Here is a 23,786-nt window from a genome sequence, read left to right as displayed (position 1 = left end):
AAGACAGGAGGGGTACTGAGCCTTGGAAAGGTGGCGAGGCCATGCTTGGCTGGGCAAATAGCAGCAGCTGGAGGTATTTCCAGAAAAACCCTGGAACTAAATAAAGTGATAACACAGTCTTCACCTCTCCTTGCTGTTATGCAATTAAAGGTCACGGGGTAGAAAGACCCAGAGAAGTCTCAAGAATGAACAGCTGAAAGGCCAGAGTTCCTGGGCAACGGAGAAAAAGGGAGGAACCTCTCCTGACAGCAAGGCCGAGTCCTGGGCCTCTCCACTAGGCGAGGTGTTTAACCCAAGCTGTCTGTCTTGTCACCACACAAACAGCGCAGACACCACTGCTGTTGACACAACATGCTCAGGTGGAACGTCTGGGGAGGAGCTGAGAATGCACCCAACCCAGAAGAGGGGGAGCTGTAGTCCCATCTCCGCACTGACACCTCCTCCTTTGTCCGCCCCAGCCCCAGTGGCAATCGCCCACCCCCCCCCCCCCAACTACAGCCACCTGACTCCCTTGACGCGCCATCCCATTGCTGACAGGGTACTCCAGTTCAGAGAGGGACTGGCTCTGTCTGGCAACCAGTCCTGTCCTTGGCCAGGCAGCATCGTGACAGACCCAGGCAGTCATGCTGACTGACATGAGGCCCCTTGAGCTGACCCAAAGCAAGACCACGGGAGCCATTTTCTTTTTCTTTCAAATGCAGTTCTTTTCCAACATTGCCAGCAACAGCTTTGGTGCAGAGATTGGGGGCAGGGGAGGCACGTGGAAAAAAGAAAGAAAAAACAGCCAATTGCACAAAGCCTTTCCCTGGAAAAGCCCAGGCTCTGGGGTGGACAGGACATGTGACTGCCCTCCCCCCCACCCCCTGGAGCTCTGGCTTTGCTGGTGGAGGCACAGATGGGGATTCGTCCCATTCCCCATGTCAAAGAGCTGTCTGAGCGGGAGAACGGCTGCATGTGTGTATATCTCTCTATGTGTGTATATATATATAATAGGCTATATTAGAAAATTCTCTCTCTATGTATAAATATAAAACACCGGTATCCAAACATGACACCACGGCTAACTAAAGTGCTTGACAGGAGCTGGGCACGTTTAAGTATGTTGGTAAAACTATTCATCCTGAATGCCCAGGATAAGGGAGGGAGCTGGGGAAGCACAGCCATGGAGGGCCTCCTTGCTGGGCAGGGGTGGGGAGAAAAGGGTATGCTGGCCCAAGCAGGGCCCCAAGGGCACTCTGGCTGCCCCCACCCCTCCCTGGGCCTTCACAGCAACACCACGCCTCATCTCCACCTCTCCCCTACTTCCCCACTGTGCTTCCCTCCACGAGAACAGTGCTGGAAAGCTGGGCATGGGGAAAGAGTTGTTCCCACAGGGAAAGCCGGTCAGTCTGTGCCCACAGCTTCCTCCGCGCCCAGGGCTGGGAGTGAAGGGAGCACTGTGTATGCTGAGGGCAGGAGAGGAGGAGGATGATTGTCATCATAATGAATAATTTGAGAAATGAAACACCATCACTCCTCGAGGCCAGGCCCTGTCTTCTCTCCTCCTGGGCCTCCTGCCTGGGCTCGGGCTGGAGGGAGGGAGGGAGGAAGCCTTGGGGGTAGCTGACCTGGGAAGCTGCCTTTTATCTGCAAGCCCCAAGCAAAGCATCAGGACCTCTACCATCCCTAGGACCCCTACCCTATAAAATAAGGCCCATTCTGGTCTCAGACGCACAGAAATGCCACAGGCAAGTGGTCACCAGAGCTCCAGGCAGTAGAGGGGCCCCAGAGAGCAGAGAAGGGCCCACCCCAGGACACAGTGCTACAAGAATGGGTTGGTGGTCGGAGGTTTGGAGGCAAATGGGCTTGATGAGGATCCAGTCTAGAAAGAAACAACAACCACCACAAATTGTTAGATTAGTGGAGAAAAGCTGGAGGCCACAGAAAAAATGTAGTTCAGGATTCCTTTCTCCCTCAAAATTACCATGCTGAGGACAGTGGGAAAGTGAGGGAGCTAAGAGGCCAGCGGAGGGGCGGGCAGTGTGGAGGTGACAGGGCCCAGAAGAGCTGAGGCCCATTGCCTAATGCCCTCCTCCCTGGCATAGACCAGGCAGATCTTCAGAGGAAGGGTCATGAGTTCCACCCCACATGGACCTCCTGTCCTGGAAGGATTCTGTCACCAACCCCTAGAGTGAAAGGCCATCCCCCACACACGCCCACACGAGGGCACTCACCATGAAGGGGTTGGTGGAGATGCCCGCTGGCTGGCTTAGTGGCCTCTGCCCCAGCTTGGCTGATCCTAAGTCGCTGAAGGAAGAGCCTGGGAAGCAGGAGCGGACACTCAGTTGCCATGAGCCTGTCCGTCATGCCGGTCCTGACCAGCTCACCCACCCCTCTGCAGGGCAGGCATATCTAGTTCCCGGGGGTGGGGAGGGGGCAGCAAGAGGGGCCTGCCTGCCTGCCTGACTGAGGTAATGGGTGTGGAGCTGAGTCAGAGGACACAGGCCGCTGTTGCTTCCCTGCTCCCCCCTACTGGTCCAAAGGGGAACTAGCTCAGATGTCTGGCTCCCTAATATTCCTTCATAAACACACACACAGTCCCTGGGGGTGAGGTCTGAAGGCCTTACCATTCTGCTGCTGAGCCACCAATGTCTGTGTGGGGAAGATCGGTGGTGGGAAGGTGCTGGCAAAGGCTCCAGTGGGTGGCACTGTCTGGGGGAAGCCAGGCCCAGCACTGCTCATCCCGAAGCCAGGCCCTGTGGGGTGAGGAACATGAGGCTCAGGTGAAGCTCTAGAAGGGAGGCTGGAGTACACTTCTTCCTAAATCCTCCCTGTGGGGAAATGGGATATGGTTTTTCCCTAGCTGGCGGTACCCTGCAGAGGTACCCTGAATGAGCCATGGAACTCTTGAGCTTCCATGCAGCCTTCCAGGCTGCCTTCCTCCTGCCTGCAGCGGCTTGTGGCGTGGAGAGCACAGTAGTTACAAGCCAGGCATGGCCACCTACGAAACTGCAGAAACTAAAGCAAATGGTTAGCCCTCTCCGTGCCTCAGTTCTCTCCTCTCTAAAATGGGGACCGTACCTATCTCCCGGGGCTGCTGTGAAATTTAGGTAACGACGCAAAGTGCTCAGCAGTGGGCCTGCCACGTGGGTCAGCTTGGTAGCCATTATTATGCTCTCTTCCTGGCCTCCAGGTTTTTGAGAATGAAAAAAGGGAATGGGGGCATGAGTTTGAAGAGAGAAAAGCAGAGGCTGGGGAGGAGGGTAAGTAAGAGGAGACCACAGGACTCTGGCTGATGAGGGCAGGGAACAAGGGTCATGGTTTCAGGAGGGACACAGAAGGGCCCGAGGCTGGGCTCCCAGAGTGACACTGCTGAGGGCTGGAGAAGTGAGAATGGCTGACAGTACCAGTCACCAGGAAACCTCTGAACTGGCTCAGGTGAGCGTCAGTCTGTCTAATTCTGAAATCCTGACTCTGTGACCTGGGTGCTTCTACTTTTTGCCCACTAGGTGGCCTGGAAACTAAACTGGGTCTGGCCTGGGCTGATAAAGGGTGAGTAGGGGGACTCGTTTTGGGAGGACCACAACTGTCAGCTTAGGCTGCCTGCTGCTCCTCCTGACAGTATGGGGTTGGGGTGTTAAGAGAGAGGGGCGCGGGAGAATTGACGCCCTGGAGAAAGTCAGGGCCAGGGGACAGTCTGGGAGGCTTACCGGTGGTGATGCCATTGGGCTGGAATGGGTTGGTGGAAGGCAGCTGTGGGTGAGCAGCAGGAGCTGTGAAAGGGTTGGTGAAGGCTGCTCAACGTGGAATGGAGGGGGGAGAAAGAGACAGTTATTTTTTTTGTTCTCATTTGGTTAATATTGTGATAACTGAGCATCCCTCTAAATTTTGGCGTGCATCTCTCTCCACTCCCCTCCCTGTCCAGAGCCCCCACTTTCCTCTTGGCTTTGGATCCCCACCCTGGGTCTCCACAAACAAGACTCACCTCCAAAGGCAAGTCCTGCACTGCCACCTCCACCAGTTGTAGCCGATGGGAGCGTGGGGACCTGGCCGGCCATCCCGAAGATGCTGCAATATGGGGAGAGAAGTCGGCATGCATATCATCCAGCACCAAGGAGACAAGCTGGGCAAAGGACAGGAGATGGCAAACCCTGTCCTGCCGGGCAGGAGGAGCTGAGGTTTCTTGGCTGGCTCTCCTGCTCAAAGACAAACTCCCTGACATCCAGACCTACCTGCTAGGGACACCTCCAGCTGACGCCCCGGCTCCCAGGAGACTGCCCATATCTGTGAGGCTGTTGGGCTGACTGGCAGGCGCAAGAGGAGAGGCACCAAATGGAGTCCCCTGGCTGCTCCCTGGGCAATCAATCACAGGAAGTAAAACACGGAGGGCTGGGGTGAGACAGGATGGAAGGGGCAGGAGAAGAGACAGAGGCGAGGATGTGGTGGAGAAGGAGTGGAGTGATGGCATGAGAGGCACCAACTGGCTTCTCTGAGCCAGTCCATTTTCCCAAGGATCACCCAGTTCAGAGGGCTTGTCTCCCACCCAGAATTCTAGGCCACGTGATACTCAGCCTTTCTCGATCTCCCTAGTGCTCAGGGCGCCACTGCTGAGAGAAAAGCCCTTCTTCCTTGTGTCGGATCGTTGGCCCTCCTGCTCTAGTTTGACTTACACGTCCCATTTTTCCCTCAAGAGATAGAAAAATCTGTCCTTTCCTCAAACCAGCATTTCCATTTATGGATAGGTCATATGAAGGGGCAGGTAGAGGGGGTGGAGGAGCAGCTGTGAAGGGCAGAAAGGCCCGAGGACCCTCGGGAGACTCCCATGGAATGTGGAGATGGCACTGGGGGTGATGAGCATGAACGTCCAGCTATCAGCACTGTTCCTGCTCCCACCTGAGCCACCTCCTCTCAGGAGGCCAGCCTGAGGCTATGAGCTTAGAGCAGAGCTTGGGCACACTGCTCATGGGGCAGGGCCGACTGCAGGGTCCCCTACCCTCCCTGGTCTTCAGGTCTAAAAAGAAAAAGCACAGAGGGCAAGCCACACATGGGAGTTTTACATTACAAAACAGCCCGAGGAGCAAGTCCTAGAAATCCCAAGCAATCTCATGTCACGGGAAGAGGCCCGAGGCCCTGTCGTTTTAAGAAAGCCTCTTTATGTGCGTGTCTACATCTCATCTGTACGGTAGGATCCTGTCAACCACTCTGGGCTATTGTGAGGGTAAAATGAGGCTACAAGCAGTTGAAGGCTTTATTTTTGTGAGTGCTGGAAGACTCATTATCACCGAAGGGAAATGCGCTTTCCATGGCGTCTGCCACAGGACAGTGCTCAAGAATTGTATGCTGAGTGAACGCTGGAATAGGCAGAGTGAGAAGAACTGGATTCTTGTTGTGGCTTTACCACTTGCTACCCCTGTGACTTTAGCAAACCGTCTCATTCTCCTGAGCCCATTTTTTCCTGCCCTCTTGTACAGTGGCTGTAAAGACCCTCTGAGGCAAGTGAAAGTATTTTAAAATCATACTGATGATAGAAGAAATTGTTTCCAGGGTCAGAGAAGCAAGACAAGGTCTCAAAGGAACACATGATGGCTGACTCAGATGGTAAACACAAGTGCACAAGGCCCTGCCCTGGACCCTCAACTCTGACCTTCCCTCACGCTCTGCTTCTCCCTTGAACAAGAGGCCCCACCCAGGGCCTTGGCCTGCGAGCTCCTACCCACCCTCTAGTCTTTACAGAGCCATGTCTTCGGATGGGCCTTCCCTGTCCCACAATATGAATTTGATCCTGGTTTTCCTCTTATAGAACCTTGTGTTTCCCCTTCATAGCACTTGACATATTTGTAGTGAGATATCTTTGGGTTTTTTTCTGCATCAACTGTGTCCCCAGTAGACCAATTCCACTGCCAGGAATTTACTTACAGATATAACTTGCAAATGTGCAAAATGTGACATATACAGGATTATTAACTGCAGCATTGTTTAACAGCAAAAGACTGGAGCATCCTAAAGATTCTTCAATAGGGGGCTGATTAAATAGATTATGATATGTAATACGGCAGACTATTGTGCAGCTATAAAAAAAGGAATGAGGAAGCTCTTCATGTACTGATAAAAAAAGGCTAACAGTGCTATTAAGTTAAAGAAAACTCAAGGTGCAGAACAATATGTATATTATGCCATAAAATGTGTAAAAAAAAAAAAATAGGACACAGGACAACAAAATGAGTAAAGGAAGGCCATAGGCTCCTCTTCCCAGAGGCAGGGCTGTGGAAGGAGCTGAGACAACAGAGACGAGCAGGTGTAAGGCTGCGGGAACATTTTGTAGGACGGGCAACTGTAAGCGTATTTGTGGGAGGAAGGGAATATGCCAGCAGAGGTGGAAAAAGTGGAGGTGAAATTCAGATAAGAAAGCTGATGAGACAAAAGTCTGCTGAAAGTGGGAAAGCATGAGGGGGCAACCGTCCCAAGAGAAGATCCTTTTCTTTCTCAGAGACAAGAAGAAGAAGGAGGGAGAGGGAAAGATAAAGTCACAAGGTGGGGAAGGAAATGGCAAAGCCAGGCTGGTTCTCAAATCCACACTGCTCCCTGGCCCCTCAAACCTCAGCCTGGCTTCTTGTCAGTAAAGCTTTGGGCATTTTTTTGAATGCCCCAGAACTCTATTTTGAATCTCCATGCTCTTCCTTTTCTAAACGGTTAGGCTGTATTTATCCGAAAACCGTTCTTAAGGGTGTCGTTGCTGTGCTAGGCACTGAGCATGACCGACAGTGACCCAGCTCTAACCTGGAGAAGCTGAGAATACAGCAGGGAAGACAGGTGCCTAGTGCCTGCCTGCTGTGAGGTTCCAAAGATGGGCTGCTTCTTGAGTGCCGGCACTTAAAAGACAGTGTTCTCCTTGGCCACCCTCCCTCCCCAACTCCCAGGCTTTCTGGAGGAACAAGCACTAGACTATAACGCCACTGTGTACACTTGCTCTTCCATCCTCTCCAATGCCCAGGCCATAAGGAAGGCTGGAAAGCCAGCAGGGTGGTGTGGATCTTCTGATTCTCAGGCCTCCGGCCTTTCCCTTGCCTCATTGACTCGGGGTGTATGGAATTCCAAGCGAACACAGCTCCCTGTCATCACTTAGGTCAGACTCTCCTGTCCTGCTCTGGGCCTTCATGCCAGGGAGCTCCCCTCCCAGGTCCTCAGCCCTTCCAGGCTGGGAGAAGGACTGTCCTGCGTCTGCACTCAGTGCATGTGCTTCCTTGCGGACACTAGAGGGCAGAGCTGGCCCTCGCTCAGGCAGGGTCGGCAGTGCACAGACAGCACATCCTCAGAAAGGAGGCGAGCCAGGAATACCTGGGCTCTTGTTTGCTTCTACACTTCCAGAGCCTCACTCCACACAGCTGGGTGTGTATACATGCCTTATAGCAGTTTCGGGGGAAAAGGCAGTTTTAGAAACCTGCCCTCTCCGTCCTCCCCCTCAGAAATATAAAAATACAACCAGGCTTGTCAGAAGAGACACCCACCTCTCACCACAATCTCCCTACTTTATACCCAGTAGTTCTTTATGTTACACTCAGAAACGGCCCCATGATCACTGTGTGCTGGAAAGTGAATGGGATCTGCCGTTTATCAGCCATTCAAGTTTGGCCAAGTCACTGGCCAAGCTGAGCCAGTTTCCTCAACTCAAAATGGAGTTCTCGGGGGCCGGCCACGTGGCCGAGTGGTTAAGTTCGCACGCTCTGCTTTGGCGGCCCAGGGTTTTCCCGATTCGGATCCTGGGCACAGACACGGCACCACTCGTCAAGCCATGCTGAGGCGGCATCCCATATGCCACAACTAGCAGGACCCTCAACTAACAATATATAACTATGTACTGGGGGGCTTTGGGAGAAAAAGGAAAAGTTTAAAAAATCTTTAAAAAACAAAATCTTAAAAAAAAAAAAAAAGGAGTTCAATCCTCCCTCATGGAGAGTGGCACATGGACACTCCGAGCAATGGCAAGAGCCTCACCAGTGCTGGGTGGCTCTGGATCTGGCTGCAGACTGTCTGCTTTTTGTGATAAACAGTCACTGGGCAAATGCTTCATCCCAGGGTCAGCCCCGGATGGCTCCAAGGCTGCCACCTGCCTTCTCTCCTGTGAAGCCTGGGCCTTTAAAGCTCTCTCTTTAAAGCAATCAGTCATGCTAGAAACATATTTCTGAATGGCCCAACTTATAACCACTTTGTATAGGCTGTTTCCTTTCCCGTTCTGTTTCCAGAACCACTTCCCTCTCACTAAATTGAATACTCCTGTACCAATTTACATTCTTACCAACAACATACCAAAGGACCCATTTTCCCCACATAATACTGGCCGTTATCAATCTTTGTAATTTATGTGAATTTAATGTGCACAATTATTCTCTTCTCCTAATTTGCTTTTTCCCTGATTCGTCAGGTTGAGGACATTTTCACATTTTATCTAGGTATTATCTGCTTGTATCCCTTGTCCATTATTCTCTTCTTTCTTATTTATAGGAGTTTAAAAAATACACTATGGCTATTAGCTTTTTGTCTGTTTTCCACATTATAATGATTTTCTCCTTCTCTGTTTCATGCCTTTAAGGATATGAAACATTATTTTGGGACATCTTTAATCATATAGAACGTGACCTATGCAATTTCTATTTGTTAGAATTTATGGAGATTTTATTTTCTAGTATATGGTCAAATTATAAAAGAGTAAATTTCTTTTTTGAGGAAGATTAGCCCTGAGCTAACTTCTGCAGCCAATCTTCCTCTTTTTGCTGAGGAAGCCTGGCCCTGAGCTAACATCCGTGCCCATCTTCCTCTACTTTATATGTGGGATGCCTGCCACAGCATGGCTTGCTGAGCGGTGCCATGTCTGCACCCGGGATCCGAACTGGTGAACCCCGGGCTGCTGAAGTGGAAAGTGTGTCCTTAACTGCAGCACTACCGGGCTGGCCCTAAAAGAGTAATGTGTTTGGAAATAATATATATTCTGTGTTTTGGTTACAAAGTTCTACTTATATGTCTTAGGTCAAACTTGTTCAAGTGTTACTCAAATCGTCCTCTTCCTTACTTGTCTCTCGAATTTATCTATTAATCTTGTGAGACAGTCTATTCCAGTCTCCTTCTCCGTTGGTTTATTAGCTTTTTATCGTGTCTAATAGTTTTTTGCTTTATGAATTTCAAGGCTACCCTGTCAGTCACTTTAAGTTCAAGATGTGAGAACTTAGTGAATGTAAACTTTTAGCAATATAAAATGTTTCTTTTTGTCCCATTTGAAAAAATTAAAATAAAATAAAAACCAAAGCAACCAACCAGTTCACAGGGCACAGTGGGAAGGCTGTGGCAGAGCAGGAGTCAGGAATTCTCGGCTCTGGGCTAAGCTCTGCCCCATTGTAAAACGGTTAAACTTGAAGGGATCCTTCCTAACCCTAGGATCAGAGGACCTGCTAGGCTCCAACCTTGGGCAGGCTTGGGGGTGGAAGGATAACTTACCAAAGCTGTAACTTCCCGTTAGCATCCGACTGGCTGGCAGTGAGGGTGGAGCGGGGAAAGGGCGGGCAGGTGGGGGAGGGGAAAAAGAGAGAGCGTAAGTCACTGGCTTTCCCCAGCAGATGGTCTTGACCGTGCTCCAGCTGCCCTCCCTTGCTTCCAGGAAGTCCAGATGAAGAGGGGCGGCCCAAAGGTTATGAAGACTCCAGGTCTGGGAGCTTAGAAACCGAATGCTTTAAGGCGGCCTTTAGACTCTCTGTCAACTGCACAACAGAACCAACACAACGCAGTTTCCAGGCTTCTGCGAAGAGGGAGGGGTGCGGACTTCTGGAGACTACCTTGGACTCTGACCAGACCTTGCCTTTTGGGCAGTATACAACACAATCAGAGGACTCTAGAGAAAAGATCAGGTCCATTCTCAATTTGTCTAGGACTCAGGTCTCCCTCACTTCCAGTCAGAAATCTAGTGCACAACCTGTACAACTCCTCTGGAATTTCAGCCATCGTCCTTACATGAAAAAAACAGAATAGAGCCCCCTCTGCCTGACAAGAATCTCATCGGCCTCCTCTCATCCTTTCCTGGAGCTTCTTCTCTTTGTCCTGTTCTCCTTTGCACAATTCCTTAGGTTGGTGCAGATGTGAATGAAGAGTGACGTATGGATGTAGACAATTGGAGGCAGTGCAAGAAGGAAAGGAAACCGTGGGGCAGAGTTTACCTGTGGGTGCTGGCTGGGCCTGGAATGGGGCTTGGCCAGCTGGAGGAATGCTTCCAAATGCAGAAGGGCTGGGGCTACTGCCAAAGGCATCGAAGTTGGCAAAGCCCCCATGGGAAGGTGTCTGGCCTAGAGATTGAGGGAATACAAAGGTTATATATATAAAATGTATATGTAATCTATATAATGTATACAAGTTCTAAAGGCCAAAGTCCACTCGATGGGACATCTGCCTTTTCACAGGGTCCTCTTCAAAGGGAGAGGGCAGGGGCCTGTGGCAGAGAGCCAGAACATGCAGGGGAAAGGGGATCTCAGAGGCCTTCAAGTTCCCTCCCTACCATCTTTTATCATTATTCCATGAGGTATTAACATTTTTGTCAGGGCCTAGTTTGGGCAGAGTCATGTGATAAATTTTTTTTTTCATGGGAGAAGGGTCTTTTTTAAATTTAAATTTAAATTTTTTTAATTGCAGTAACATTGGATTATAACATTATATAGCTTTTGGATGTATATTGTAATATATTTCGAATTCTGTGTAGATTACATCATGTTCACCACTCAAAAACTAATTATAGTCCATCCCCTCACATGTGGGCCTAATCATCCCTTTTGCCCTCCACCCCTTCCCCTATGGTAACCACCAATCCAATCTCTGTTGCTATGTGTTTGTTTGCTGTTGTTTTTATCTTCTACTTATGAGTGAGATCATACGGTATTTGACTTTCTCCCTCTGACTAATTTTACTCAGCATAATGCCCTCAAGGACCATCCATGTTGTCACAAATGGCCGGATTTCATCATCTCTTATGGCTGAGTAGTAGTCCATTGTGTATAAATACCACATCTTCTTTATCCATTCGTCCCTTGATGGGCACCTAGGTTGCTTCCAAGTCTTGGCTATTGTGTATAATGCTGCAACGAACATAGGGGTGCATGTATCTTTATGCCTTTGTGTTTTCAAGTTCTTTGGATGAATAGCCAGCAGTGGGATAGCTGGATCATATGGTAGATCTATTCTTAATTTTCTGAGGATACTCCATACTGCTTTCCATAGTGGCTGCACCAGTTTGCACTCCCACCTGCAGTGTACTAGGGTTCCCTGGGAGGGGGGTCTTAAGAAGGAAAAAGGGACACTAGATACCACTTTATTTAACTCTCTCTTGGCTACTCCTGATCTTTGGGAAGACACTAGAGGGAATGGAACACATGATAATCCCCCTACTCCCATTTTAATAGAGACAGAAAGAAATAAAAGTGCTATTTCCAGTGTTCTAAAAGGAAGGGCTAGGAGCCCGCAACTGTAATGTGTTATGGTCAAACTCCCAAACATAATCCTGGCCATACTCACTTGACCCCGACCCTCCCAGCCCAATGTTCACAGTCCTGCTGCTTCAGAATGACCCTCACGTTCATTCGTGTGGAGAGAGAGCCACGTGAAACTTGCTCACCCCAAGGGAGTGAATTCCTTGTGCTATGGGTACCTGTGTGGTAGGAAGGTTCTCATCCCGAGTCCTACTTACCCCCAAAGGCTGGGAATACAGCAAAAGTGGGTGCCACCTGGGGAGCAGCGAAGGGGTCTCCACCGATGTCAGCCAGCAGGTCAGTACTGGCTTTCTTGACTGAGGAGGGAGGAGGTGGCTGAGAGCTCCGGGGCTGGGATGTCCGAGACTGAGACTGACTGACAGACTTGGAGGAGAAGGCATTACATAGAGCAGTTGGAATCCCAGACATGACCCAGGCCCCTGCATGGCTCCCCAGGCTGCCCCCAGAGAGGCAAGCGGAGAGAGAAGAGAGGGAGAAACTGCCCTCAACCGAGAGGCTTCCTGGGCACAAGCTGCCTTAGCCCCTCTCATACCTAATTCCTCTGTCTTCTCAGTACACCGGCTCCTAGAACCACACATTTGAGAACCTATCAGTCAAGGTAACCACGAGATTTACAGGGATGTCACCCAATAATCCCCTTGGAAAGGTTACCTCCTCATCTTTCCCAGGTGCTTGAAGCAGTGTCCAAGCCCCTTAGGTGTTTCCATGGAGGAATGGTCAGGTTTGAAGACGATACTCTGACTTCCCTAAATACCACTTCCTATTGGGTTCTTTCTTCCAAAAGATACGATTCAAGGTGATAGATGCAAGACATAGGTAACCAGCTCACACCTGCTGTACTGCTGTCTGCTAAGTCCAGGGGATTTGATTTAGGAAACTGACAGTCCCGTCTCCCAAATCCCCAAGTAATCCTGAAGGGCAGATCTGAGAGTTACCTGGCTCGAGGTGGAGGCAGCAGCTGAGAGAGACGGCACAGGATCCCCTAGAAGTGTCCGCAGGGGCTTCCCTTCCGGGAGGGAGCCCTGGAGAGGGGTGGTGGCACTGCCTTTGGTGTAAGCGGGCCCCTTGACTTGGTCTGGGGGGACATACCTTTGAGAAAGAACAGTTAGGCTGAAAGGAAAGGGGTAAAACCTTGGACCAGCCTCAGGTTAGGCGTTTGGGAAAACAGGTTATGGCAGTCAAAGTCCTTTCTCATTTTTCCCTACTAATTCTCTTTTTAAACAAACGGGAATTTAGCAATTCAGAAAGGTTCTGCCTATCTTGAGCTTCCTCTTTACTGTCAGATGCTCATTTTTTCTGCAGGAATGTTCAGTTTGCTCTGGCTTGTGTCTATTTTCCCTTCCTCTCTCCCTCCTCTTTCTGACACGTGAAACCATTTGGGTTTCAAGCAACAACAGCTGCAACAATGCTGATGGACAGGTGATGCTATTTTCCAACTTCCTACTCAAGGTCCTCCTTTTTGTTTCCTAGGTGTTTCTTCAGATTCCTCCTTCTCAGTCCCATAGAAAAAGTTCCTGCCGCCTCATCTTCTAAGCGCTCACGGTCTATCCTGCCAGCTCCTGCTACTTCTGATAAAACCCCCTTCCATTACCGTGTATGGGGTCTCTACTCTGAAAGTATCTTCTTTATCCTGAGGACACCTCCAGGAGGGACTTGAAAATGCTGTTTTATCCCCATCAATCTCCTTGCTCTCTGCATTCTCTTCACCACCCTATAGTTACCCCACAACATGCACACACCCCAGAGATCAAACAATAGGAAGTGATACTTGGGGAGAGAAAAGACAAGAGAGAACAGAGGTGTTGTTTTCCTCATCAGGAAAATGGAATACATGTAAATCATGAACGAAACAATGAGTTAAAAGCATAAAGCTATAGGGCCAGCCCGGTGGTGCAGCAGTTAAGTTCGCATGTTCTGCTTCAGCAGCCCAGGGTTTGCCGGTTCAGATCCTGGGTGCGGACATGGCACCACTTGGCAAGCCATGCTGTGGCAGGTGTCCCACATATCAAGTGGAGGAAGACGGGCATGGGTGTTAGCTCAGGGCCGGCCTTCCTCAGCAAAAAGAGGAGGATTGGCGGCAGATGTTAGCTCAGGGCTAATCTTCCTCAAAAAAATTTAAAAAAATAAAAGCATAAAGCTGTAGGACAAGCACTTCCAGCCACCTCTTTCCATGTAGGAGATCAGCTGAGCTATAAAAACTAACCCACACTCCCACAGGCCTAACTCTCCCTCCAATCACTCTACCGTCTCCCCAAAAGAGGGGATATCAAATCTGCAAGGCTACTGATCAAGAAGACGTTGTCCTTTCATGTAGCTTTGTTATTTTGAAGTCAGAATTTAGCCCTAATTGAATTGGCGTGGAATAGACACAGCCCAAGGCTAACCTTTGGGAGAAGCCCCAATTTGACTCTGGAAACTGACTGTCAGATACAGTATGCTGTGGATGTATGTCTCCACAGCAATCTCTTTCCTCCTCCTTACCATCTCTTCTTCTCATATTTTTCCTGGAGAAACTCCTTCACCTTCTGAGGATCCCTGGAATCTGGTATTAAAGATGTCCGAGCATCAAAAAGACCCAGCCAAATCTTCCTGCAAACCTAAAGGAATGGAGTCAGGTGACAGAGGAGTTGAAGTAGAAAGCATGAAACGGCAATGATCCCACTTCCAATTTCTTCATCAATCACTATGTACTGAGTGTGGGTACAGCGCAAGGATCTCGTAGACCTACAAGAGAGACAGGATCCCTGTCCCCACAGAGCTGATCATCTAACGGGAGGTCATGCCTTAGATAAATAAAAACGAATTTATAATTACATATTGTGGCACATCTTGTAAAAGAAAATGGGGGCCATGAGAATTATGGGGAACTAAATTTGGATGGGGTTGGGTTCAGGGACAATGTTCAGAGCTGTGACTTCCAGAAAACCCTCCAAAGGCCCTTGTTTGCACCCTCCAAGTGAGCCAATCACTGTAAGCTTGGGTACTGCTAACACCAAGGATGGCAACTTCCCACCAGCAGATTTAGCTGGGAAGGGGTTTAACTCACTTTCAGGTAAATGACATGGACTAAACCTGGGTTGCTGACGCTCCGGTCAGCTGAGCTGGCTCCAGGACATCTTCCTCAGAGGGGTGGGCCCAGTCAACTCTGCATGCTTCTCAACTGGAGCTCTACCCATTTTCCCCCTCGAGTGCCCAGGGGCCACCCCCTACAAAGATTTAGCTCCTTCCCCTGATTCCTCCAACAAGGGGCCTAGACAAACGATAATTTGTATAACTAAGATTCCGTAAATATACATGAGACTAGAAATCTGACATGCTAAAAAATAAGAGGAACTTGACTAAAAAGGAAATCTGTAAGGTTTTTCTATAATCTGGAGGCAAAGCTCTGAGGGCAGATATGGCAACTCCAGCATGTAACCACTCTGTCAGTGGCAGCTCACCTCATTCCCACGGGATTGCAGGAATACTACTTCGGGCTCAGTGAAAGTTGTCATGGAGATGGACTTGACTCGATGTGGGGGGTTCAGGCCTCTCCTGTGGGAGAGAAATGGAAAGAGAAGTATAACGCAGTTAGCACCGCAGGTCTGTTTATGGGAGGAGGGGGAGGGAGAAAGAATAAAATGGCACATAAATTGAGCTCAGGTAGAACTCCCTGCCAGAAGCGACTTCTAATTCAAGGGAAGGGAAATGAGAATGTTTTGGAGGCTTCCAATGAGAGCAGGAAGGACAGAGTCAGGGACATAGTGTGACCCCTGTCATTCTGGAGAGGAAGGCAGCACTTGTCCATCCAGAAGCCTCCTCGACCTTGGCTCAGACCCCAATAGTTCAGGGCTCAGCCTGCAAGGTAGAGGGGTACTTCTGGGAACTCAGACGTGCGACCACTTCCCATTTCCTGCTTTCTTGTTGTTTCGACCGACAGCACATCCTCAAGGTCCCAGAGCCCATGAAGACACACAAATCCCTCAAGCATGAGGAAAGTAAAAAATAAAGGCCCATAACTATTCCTGATTATACTAACAAAGATAAGATTTGGAGACAAAACCCAGAGTCCCTTGGCTGGCCGCCCCTCCTCTTGTCTACACAGAAAGCTGGCATAGGGTAGGGATGCAGAGGGCCCCTCTCTTTTAGCAAGAGATCTCTGGGAAAAGAAATACTCCAGACTTTCTCATTGCTAGATCTTTCAGTGAAGCAGGAGGAATTCAGGTTCGACAATGAGATATGAGATTGGCATGAGTCAGGAACATATATCCCGTAGTGATGCTTTTGTGCCAGCTCTGGGTGTTCTGTTAACTCCCTGGGAATCCAGTTCTGCCTGCAGAAGCCCTATGGAGATCACAGCAGAGAAGTCTTCCTCGCCCCCACTCAACTGCCCTCCGGAGTGTTCTAACAGGGGAAACCTGGGGCCAAGCCAGGCAGGGTTTCATAGGTTCCCCTTTCTTTACACCTGACAAATAAAAATGGCAAGCAATAGGATATATTGGAGAATATGAGGAAGCCATTTGGTATAAACCTAATTCGGCCTGACCTTGTCTTTCCAAAAGGGCCTGACTGTGGCTGTTGAGCATGCATTGTATATCTGCTTTAGATATTCCCTATGGCAAGAACAAAGGCCCTTGAGATAAAGGTACAACTTCCCTCCCCCTGCCAACGTTGGCATTCCCTTAAGGATTAAGCATCTTTCCTTAGGCTAGGAATTGATTGCTGAGCTCACCTGTGACCACCCAGCTCCAGACAATAGGCTTGCCTCCTGCTTGCCCTCTGACATAGCAGACCCACCACCTGCTGTGTCCATCAAGCGCTGTGCTGACAGGGCAATCTTGTGACTATTGTGGGAGGGACACTTCAATCATATGTGAATCCTCCTGTATGGGGGTATATAACCACTCTGTATACCTCACTTCTTTGGTGCCCTTTCTTCCTTTGGGAAGAAAGGCCCTGGGCCATGGTCCTCAGATTTCAGCTCAGAATAAACTCACCCAAATTTTCATGTATAGATTGGTTATGGATTATTTTCGTCAACACACCTTAAGTTTTACTCTGGTCTAGACCTACTGCCCTCATCAGAAGAAAACAAAACCGGCTGCACCAAAACAAAGAAACTAGCCCCTGGGACTAGGAGCAAACGACCACAGGCGTATGCGGGAAAGACAGTCTCAACTGCTGAGGCCTCTTCCGACGTTTATGCCCCTGGAAAACATGGGCAAATCAAGATGTGAAAATAAAAGTAACTCAACAGGGTCCTAGGTGATGCCCTCAGGAAAGCAAAGGGAGAAGGAGGAGACAACAAAATTCACCAAATGGAAATCTCAGAGAAAGATAGGGAAAACACACATTCACGCTTGCAGGTGTACACGCAGAATAAAGGCACCCTGCCAAGCCTGGAAGCAGGGCAGTGCACGTGTTAGTGTAAGTGAAGGCGGCGGGGGCAGGGGGCAGATGACACAGCGCAGAGGGAACAGTGAAGGGCAGCAGCCCTTCTGGATAATAAATGACCCATTACGGGAATCTAACAAAGGACAGGACACTGGAGGCTACAACTGAGGGCAGTTTTAGCAATTCTGCCGCTAGACTTTTAAGTAAAGATACCCCTTTAAAAGACAAGCAATATCAAAGAGGACTCACGGCCCGAGGAAAGATAAGAGCAGGGAAAACCAAAAGCAAGGCTTTGTTACTACACGTCAAACAATAGCTCTTCAACTTGATCTGCCCTGAAGACTCTCTTCTGATCATATTTCAGAGGTATTCCAGGTTTCTCTCCTAAAGCCTCCCTTACTAATGGCTTGGTTTTGTCTAGTTTTGAAGTCTAGACAGTCGCTTTTATACTCTTTCCCTTTCCTTTTCTCCCCTTAACCCCTAGGTCTTCCCCCTCACAACACCAGGCCTTTCTGAGGTCTAGCCAGAGCAGACCTCTCTGTCCCCAGGATCCCAGTCCTCTTCTTCACCTCCCACTACCAAATATTTACTTTGCCAAAACACAAGGCATTGTGCTGGGCACTTTGGGTGATACAAGAATTATAGGACCTGGTCCTCGATCACCAGGCACTTGCTTACAAGATGGACCCAGGGAACTTCTGAATGCAGTAGGGTGCCATTTAGGCACACAGATGGATCAGCGAGAATGTGGCACCAGGATGCAGCAGTGGGGGAAGGAAGAGAAATGGTAATGGGAAAAGTAAAATGTATTATGTTTACACAAAGCCTATCACAAAAAGGTCATTGACATTTCCTGAAAGGACAACCAGGAACCGTTAGCAAAGCGTAAACAGGGAGGTGTGCTTCCTTGTAGGTGGAGGGGGAGGGACCCGGCCCACACATCAGTCTAGAGGGGATGCTCAGAACAACAGAGGTTCCTACGGCTGAACTTGGACCGGAAAGTTTATTTTTGGAGTGGGGGAGGTTAGGATGAAGGGAAGGAAGAGCAAATAAGTGATTTAGGTGCTTTGGGCCAAACGAATCTGACGGAACAGGATGTTTCCGTAGCACAGTACAAAAGGCAGTGCTCTGACCTTGATGTCTGTAGACTGGATTATGTATAACCAGAGCCACAGTTTGGGGGCAGGGAGAATTCTCGACAAGGCAAAACTCCGCAGCCCAGAAAGAGGGCCTAGTTACATGGCCTATGAGTCAGAGCATTTGCTTCTGAATCACAGAGAGGCCACTGCTGCTGAGAGAAGCAATTTAGAACCAAGAGCCCCCCTCCTCTAGGAGTGTTGCTTTCCGCTGGGTACATACCATGGTCATGCAATGGGCCAGATATGAGTCACTGGCCTGGAATCAAACAGACCCAACTCTCCAACTTGCACCCAGTCTGCCCAACATAACTCTCAGGTCCTCCCCAAAAGAAGAAGTGAGAGCTAGAAGGAGGCACTGCCCTTCAGTTATCACAGCAAATCCATTCTGTTATTTCTAACCAGGAGGTGCTGGGGAAATATACAGGTAAATTTATTTGCCCAGAATAGGGCAAGTTTTTCCAAATGAAAGCAAGTGCATTCCTAGGACCCAGGCCTTCAGCAGAGCCATGATATCTTTTTCACAGGGCACCTAAATGGTATTTGAAGTACTCTGAATCACTCTTTGAAGTACGCTAAATTGCTTGGCAAGTGCAGCCATGTGCAGACATCCTAAAGTCTGCCCAATTCTCTCTCTCTCTGCTCTCCCCTCCCTCGGGCTCTACTAAGCATACTACTGTTTCTACAAATATCACACCTTTTGTTTCTCTGTGGTCATCACCCTCAAACTGGCCCATATTTTACTTCTATCTTGCTTAATAAGATTGAGCTGAGCTCAAACTTGTTCAGCTGCTCAGATAAGGAGGTTCTGCCAGGTCAAGAGTGGAAAAAAACAGTTCCACCCAACACCCGAGTTCTTTCATTTGTGCCAGATTTGGACTTGGGAATTCCTTACCTCTGCATATTTGTGTTTAAATTCATATACCCCAGACTGCGTTTCTTTGCTCCCGGGATTCCGTCCCTCTGCCTCTGAGCAGCATCCAGCTAACCCTGGTTAGCTCTTATCTTGGACCCAAACATCACCGAGAAGAGTCCCTATTACAGACTTTTAATAGTCCCTAATAGGAAGGCTCCCCTATTATCCTGCTCCAGGGTCAATTTCACTAATTTTAGGAAACTTCCTCCTAATCTAAATTCCCCTGCTTCAATCTATTTCCTGTAGTTCTTCCTCAGTAACAATGATAAACAGCTGTTGTCTCATGCAGAGCCACGTAGAATCCTGGCACTACCAGCTGCCCTCTTCTTCAGGCTCAATATAAATCCTTCTACATTTTTTTCCTTTCTTCTCATCCCTTTGGTAATTTATTATTTTCTTAGGGGCTTTTCAAGTCGTCCAAGGGCCCTGTAGGATAAAGTGCCTAAATGTGTAATTTACTGAGACTCTGTCCACCTCTGCCCAGCAGAGGTGAATATGAAAGGTGAGGTTGAGGGGATGGAGGAATGGGAATAAAATAAAGGCAAGGGACATGTCTACTTCTCCAACACAGAGAGATGGAAAAGTACTGAATTATTGAATAACATACTACACCTTTCCTTCCATGGAGATAAAAGTGCTTCAACTAGGAACCACTACTAGTGAGCCAGACAGGGAAACTAAGGCACAAGGAAGGTAGGAACTTGTCACCCATAAAGAGATGTCAAGCACATCACTTGACACCCAGCCCAGAGCTTTGTCCACCTTAATCCTGACTTAGTCCCATTATCAGAGTAAAGTTGTGCAGAAGGAGAAGAGACAAGTATCCACTACTGAGACCTAAAGGACCATGGATTAAAAGATGGACCCAGGGGCTGGCCCCGTGGCCAAATGGTTAAGTTCGTGCATTCCGCTTCGGCAGGTTTTGCCGGTTCGGATCCTGGGCACAGACATGGCACTGCTTATCAAACTGTGCTGAGGCAGCATCCCACATGACACAACTAGAAGGACCCACAACTAAAAATACACAACTATGTGCCGGGGGGCTTTGGGGAGAAAAAGGAAAAAAAAAATCTTTAAAAAAAAAAAAAAGGATGGATCCAAACAGCGGGGTCAGGAAAGCAGGTCACATACTTTGCTGAAAAAACTAGGTGTCAAAGGTAGTGTCCATCCCTGATGTCACGAGATCTCAGGCCTCAACATCTATTTTCTTTCTAAAGAAAAGCAGTTTATCCATTGGGGCATCCAAGCGAACCAGAACAAAAAAGAACATTTAAGGCACTGCTTTGGAAATAAATCCTTTTTAGTGGCAATCTTTATCCCATCCTAGCTTCAAATGGCAGATTCATTCTTTAGTGGAAGAGTTAGAAATGTAACTAAACAAACAAGCACATGTTTGTACTGTGGAAACTCAAAGGATCTCTATCCAGGTTAAGGAAATAAGCTTTTGGAACAAAACCAAATGAATAAAACTAGGTCAAATTTGGGACCTACAATTATGACAGCATGTACGTAAATTTAGAAACAGCAGAAACTAGCAGCTTCTCTCCCAGGCCCTCACACCGACGCTGTGGGTTTTTGCTACAGCTGAGAAAATATTTCTCATTTAAAAACAGAGAGTGAGAATGAGTTCACACACGCAGGGATGAAGGCACAGTCATACCCACCCGCCAATATCAAAATCTGAATTTCTCTTCAAATCTTGGGAAATTCAACTTTGTCTGGAACAGTCAGTTTTGCTCCATCAGCCAATCCAGCCAGCTGGGAACTCTGCTCACTGCCCCTAGAATACTCCATTCCACTAAGAGGTAGACATATTTGTAACACACTCAAAATTCAAAATAAAGCCAGTCCTGCTATCTCCTTTCTCTGGCTATGGTACTTCAATTCTTCCCCCTCAATATCCTCTTCACTTTAACAAAGAGTATTTCTTCTCTTTTCATCATCACACCTCAATATGAATTCCCATCACTCTCTAGGCCATGCTGAGCTTTATTTCACTTCATAGCACTTATCACTACCTGCAGTTATATATTTAATGATTTATTTCGAGTCCGTGGCCTCCACTAGGACATAAGCTACATGAAGATGGGTACTTTGTTGATTTGTACACTGCCTGATCTCCACTGCCTAAAACAGTGTCTGGGGCTTGACAGGCACTCAGTAAATATTTGTTGACTGACCGACTCAGTGAATGTGCAGGCTCTTGGCTTACCACAATTTTTACTTCCAAGCACCACAAAATCCTAATCTATGGGCAATCAACCATGCAGATTTAAGATATTAACCGGTGGATGTGTCACCGTGGAGCCATGCCTCTCCTCTGCCGGCTGGACTGTGTGAGCTCCCTCCTCACTCTGCAGCCAGCAATAAGCAGGCCCCAACTCACACACTCTGCCTAGGACCCACCAGCCAGCTTCCAGCCCTTCCCAAAGTCCATCAGAGGACACAGGTAATACTTTAGGACCCCTTTAAAAGCTCTATATGCCTTGCCCTAGTCCATGCTAATTAGAACTCCAATTAGCAAAAGAGAAGCACCACCAGAACCCAGGCAGACAGGCACAGCCGGGGGAACTCCAGCTTTCTTGCAGAGTTTCTTCTGATATTCTCTCTTTATAAGCTCAACATGCCTTCAGTTCAGCTTCATTGAGTGGCGCAGCCTCTGGATCCTTCACTCTCCTCTCACCTCCTGCTAACAAAGGGTTGGCCTAGCTCCTTATTTCCCAACCACCAAAATGTGTTCCCTAAAGTCTACCACCTCGAGAATCGCTCCAAGTGATTCTCATGATGCTTTACCAAAGCACTAGGCAAAAATGTCCTCTCTAGATCTTGTGAAACTAAAACAGGATTCCTCCTACTTAGTCCCAAGGGAACTTAAGTTCCTAAGGAGCTAAGCCCCCAGTTTGAGGTACACATACCCCAGAGACAGCCAGGTCTCTCAGGATACTTCTCTAACAAACTAATCAATCTTTAGGCCATAGTTACCTCCACACAGGGTCTGCCCAGATCACGGGTGTTTGATTTTTCATTAATGAAATCAACAATAATGACCACAGGGGAAAGCGGTAAAGTTCCGCAAATTGTGCACCGATATTTAAGGAGTTAACTTTTCCAGCAAAAGAAACCAGGTTTTTAGTGTGTCCCAGATCCCTTGGCCCTCCTTCTGGCCTGATTGAGGGATATTCATTATAGCAGGGAAATGTTATTTATGGGAGACTCTAAATCAAGATCTATAAAATCACGATAATGATGTCAGCACTTCTCATTTATTCCATGTTTTATCTTTCATCCCATCACAGCTAACCATGGGAATGAAGTAACACTAACATTTTCCCTTACATTTTCATCTTACGACCTAGACTCTGATACACAATCAACTTTATTGCCCTGCTTCCCTTTACTTCTCTCCAGACTCCATAATCAGATTTTCCTTTTAACAGCAGGATCTTCAGGAATCTGCTCTCTTTCTACTTTATGCTATAAATATTCCTATTTTTTGCCCCTGCTCCCCTCAGAGTACTTTGTCCCAGTCTCAAGTCTCTTTTTGCTTCATTTGAGTTTCCATCTCAATGAAGCTCCATCTCACACTCCAGGAGAGGCACAAGCCAGAGGGAAGAAAGGGACACCTTCATCTTGAGCCCAGCTGGTCCCCTCTCTTTCCTTTTCGCCCTCCCCGGACGTGAAGTTCCCTTTCAAGGTGCATGTCATTCTCTGGCCCTTTAAATCTCTATCCCGCCCCCCAGTTCCCTTCAATTCTCCCCACTTTCCGTTCGCCTCCCTTGGGGAGTTTCTCCATTCCTCTCTGCTGTCCTTCCCTTCCCCTGCGACGCGACTCCCAGGGTGTCTTGTCGCCTCTGCCCCTGTCCCTGCCCCATGACACCTCTGCAGCAGGCGGGCCTCTCGCCGCATCCGGTGCGTCCCTGGCCTCCGCGCCGCCCCCCACCTCGGCTCTGTCCCTTCGCCCCGGGTCCCCGCTGTCCCCCGCGCCGGCTCTCGGCCGCTCCTTCCGGGTCCTGCCCCCGCGCCGGTCCACTCACAGGAGGCCGGAGCAGGTGGTGCAGACGAAGCTGCCCACGGTGATGTCCACGTAGGTGACCCCGCGCTGGGCGCACTCGAAGCAGTGGCGGTTGCCGGCCTGGCTGCAGCCGCCCAGCTCCCGCACCCGGCGACACCACACCTCCGAGGCCGCCTCCGCCTCCGCCTTTCCTCCGCCGACCCCGCCACCCGGGCCTGGGCCCTTCTTCGCCGCCATCACCATGGCTGCCCACGCTCTCGGACCTCCTCCCCGCAAGGCAGCAATCGCCCCTTCAACCACTGCCGCCTTCCCGCCTCCTCAGCCGCCTCCGCACGCCCGGCTCCCCTGACAGAAGCTCAGGAGCCGGTGGCTTCCGCGCGACACTCCTCAACCCCCTGCCTTGCCTATCCTGCACGCTGATTGGCTAGTCTCCACCCACCTCCTCACTCTGATTGGCCCGACGTTGGACGGCCTCGAGCTGCGGGAGCCGCCAACACCACGCCCCACTGCCTTCAGCCCTCAGGCCTCTCCCATTGGCCCGCAGAAACCCTGACCGCGAGAACCGCGGGTGCCCTCGCCTTGTCCCCGCCCCCTCTCGCCACTGCTTCCACGGCGGCCCGCCTCCCAGATGCGATTGGTGAGTCCTCGGGACTCGGGCTCCGGCGCTCACTCTGATAGGCTGTCGAGGCTGCAAAGTTAGCGCGCGAGAGAAAGGTAGGTGTCCCGCGCGTGCGCAGCTCTGGTCCTTCCAAATGCTGAGGTTAGTTCCCGCCAAATTTTAAAGGCCTGGTCTCAGCTGGAGTGTGCAGAGAGGCACGCAAAGCAGACTAGAAGAGGCCATATGAGGGGCC

The 23,786-nt window shown here is 49.3% G+C and overlaps 1 protein-coding gene across 2 annotated transcripts; it reads right to left on the bottom strand.

Annotated features, from left to right (window-relative positions):
* Nucleotides 1-678: 678 nt before the first annotated feature.
* AGFG2 (ArfGAP with FG repeats 2) lies at nt 679-23,368 on the bottom strand. Of its 2 annotated transcripts, XM_014853982.3 has the most exons (13): nt 22,958-23,341; nt 14,939-15,032; nt 13,980-14,095; nt 12,434-12,587; nt 11,696-11,861; nt 10,179-10,304; nt 9,466-9,498; nt 4,212-4,332; nt 3,965-4,047; nt 3,690-3,773; nt 2,607-2,735; nt 2,214-2,299; nt 679-1,861 (listed from the first exon to the last, which is right to left on the bottom strand). In XM_014853982.3, exons 1-13 carry the CDS (start codon nt 23,176-23,178, stop codon nt 1,802-1,804), a joined length of 1,473 nt encoding a protein of 490 aa, XP_014709468.1. In that variant the 5' UTR covers nt 23,179-23,341; the 3' UTR covers nt 679-1,801. The 2 variants fall into 2 exon arrangements, with proteins under 2 accessions (XP_014709468.1, XP_014709469.1); XM_014853983.3 differs by lacking the exon at nt 9,466-9,498 and having other exon boundaries at nt 22,958-23,368.
* Between the last annotated feature and the right edge of the window lie 418 nt (nt 23,369-23,786).

The sequence above is a fragment of the Equus asinus genome, chromosome 14, assembly GCF_041296235.1.
Source record: "Equus asinus isolate D_3611 breed Donkey chromosome 14, EquAss-T2T_v2, whole genome shotgun sequence".
Taxonomy (NCBI): Eukaryota; Metazoa; Chordata; class Mammalia; order Perissodactyla; family Equidae; genus Equus; species Equus asinus.
Note: the sequence above shows the minus strand (reverse complement) of the source record. Positions and strands in the feature narration are given on the sequence as shown.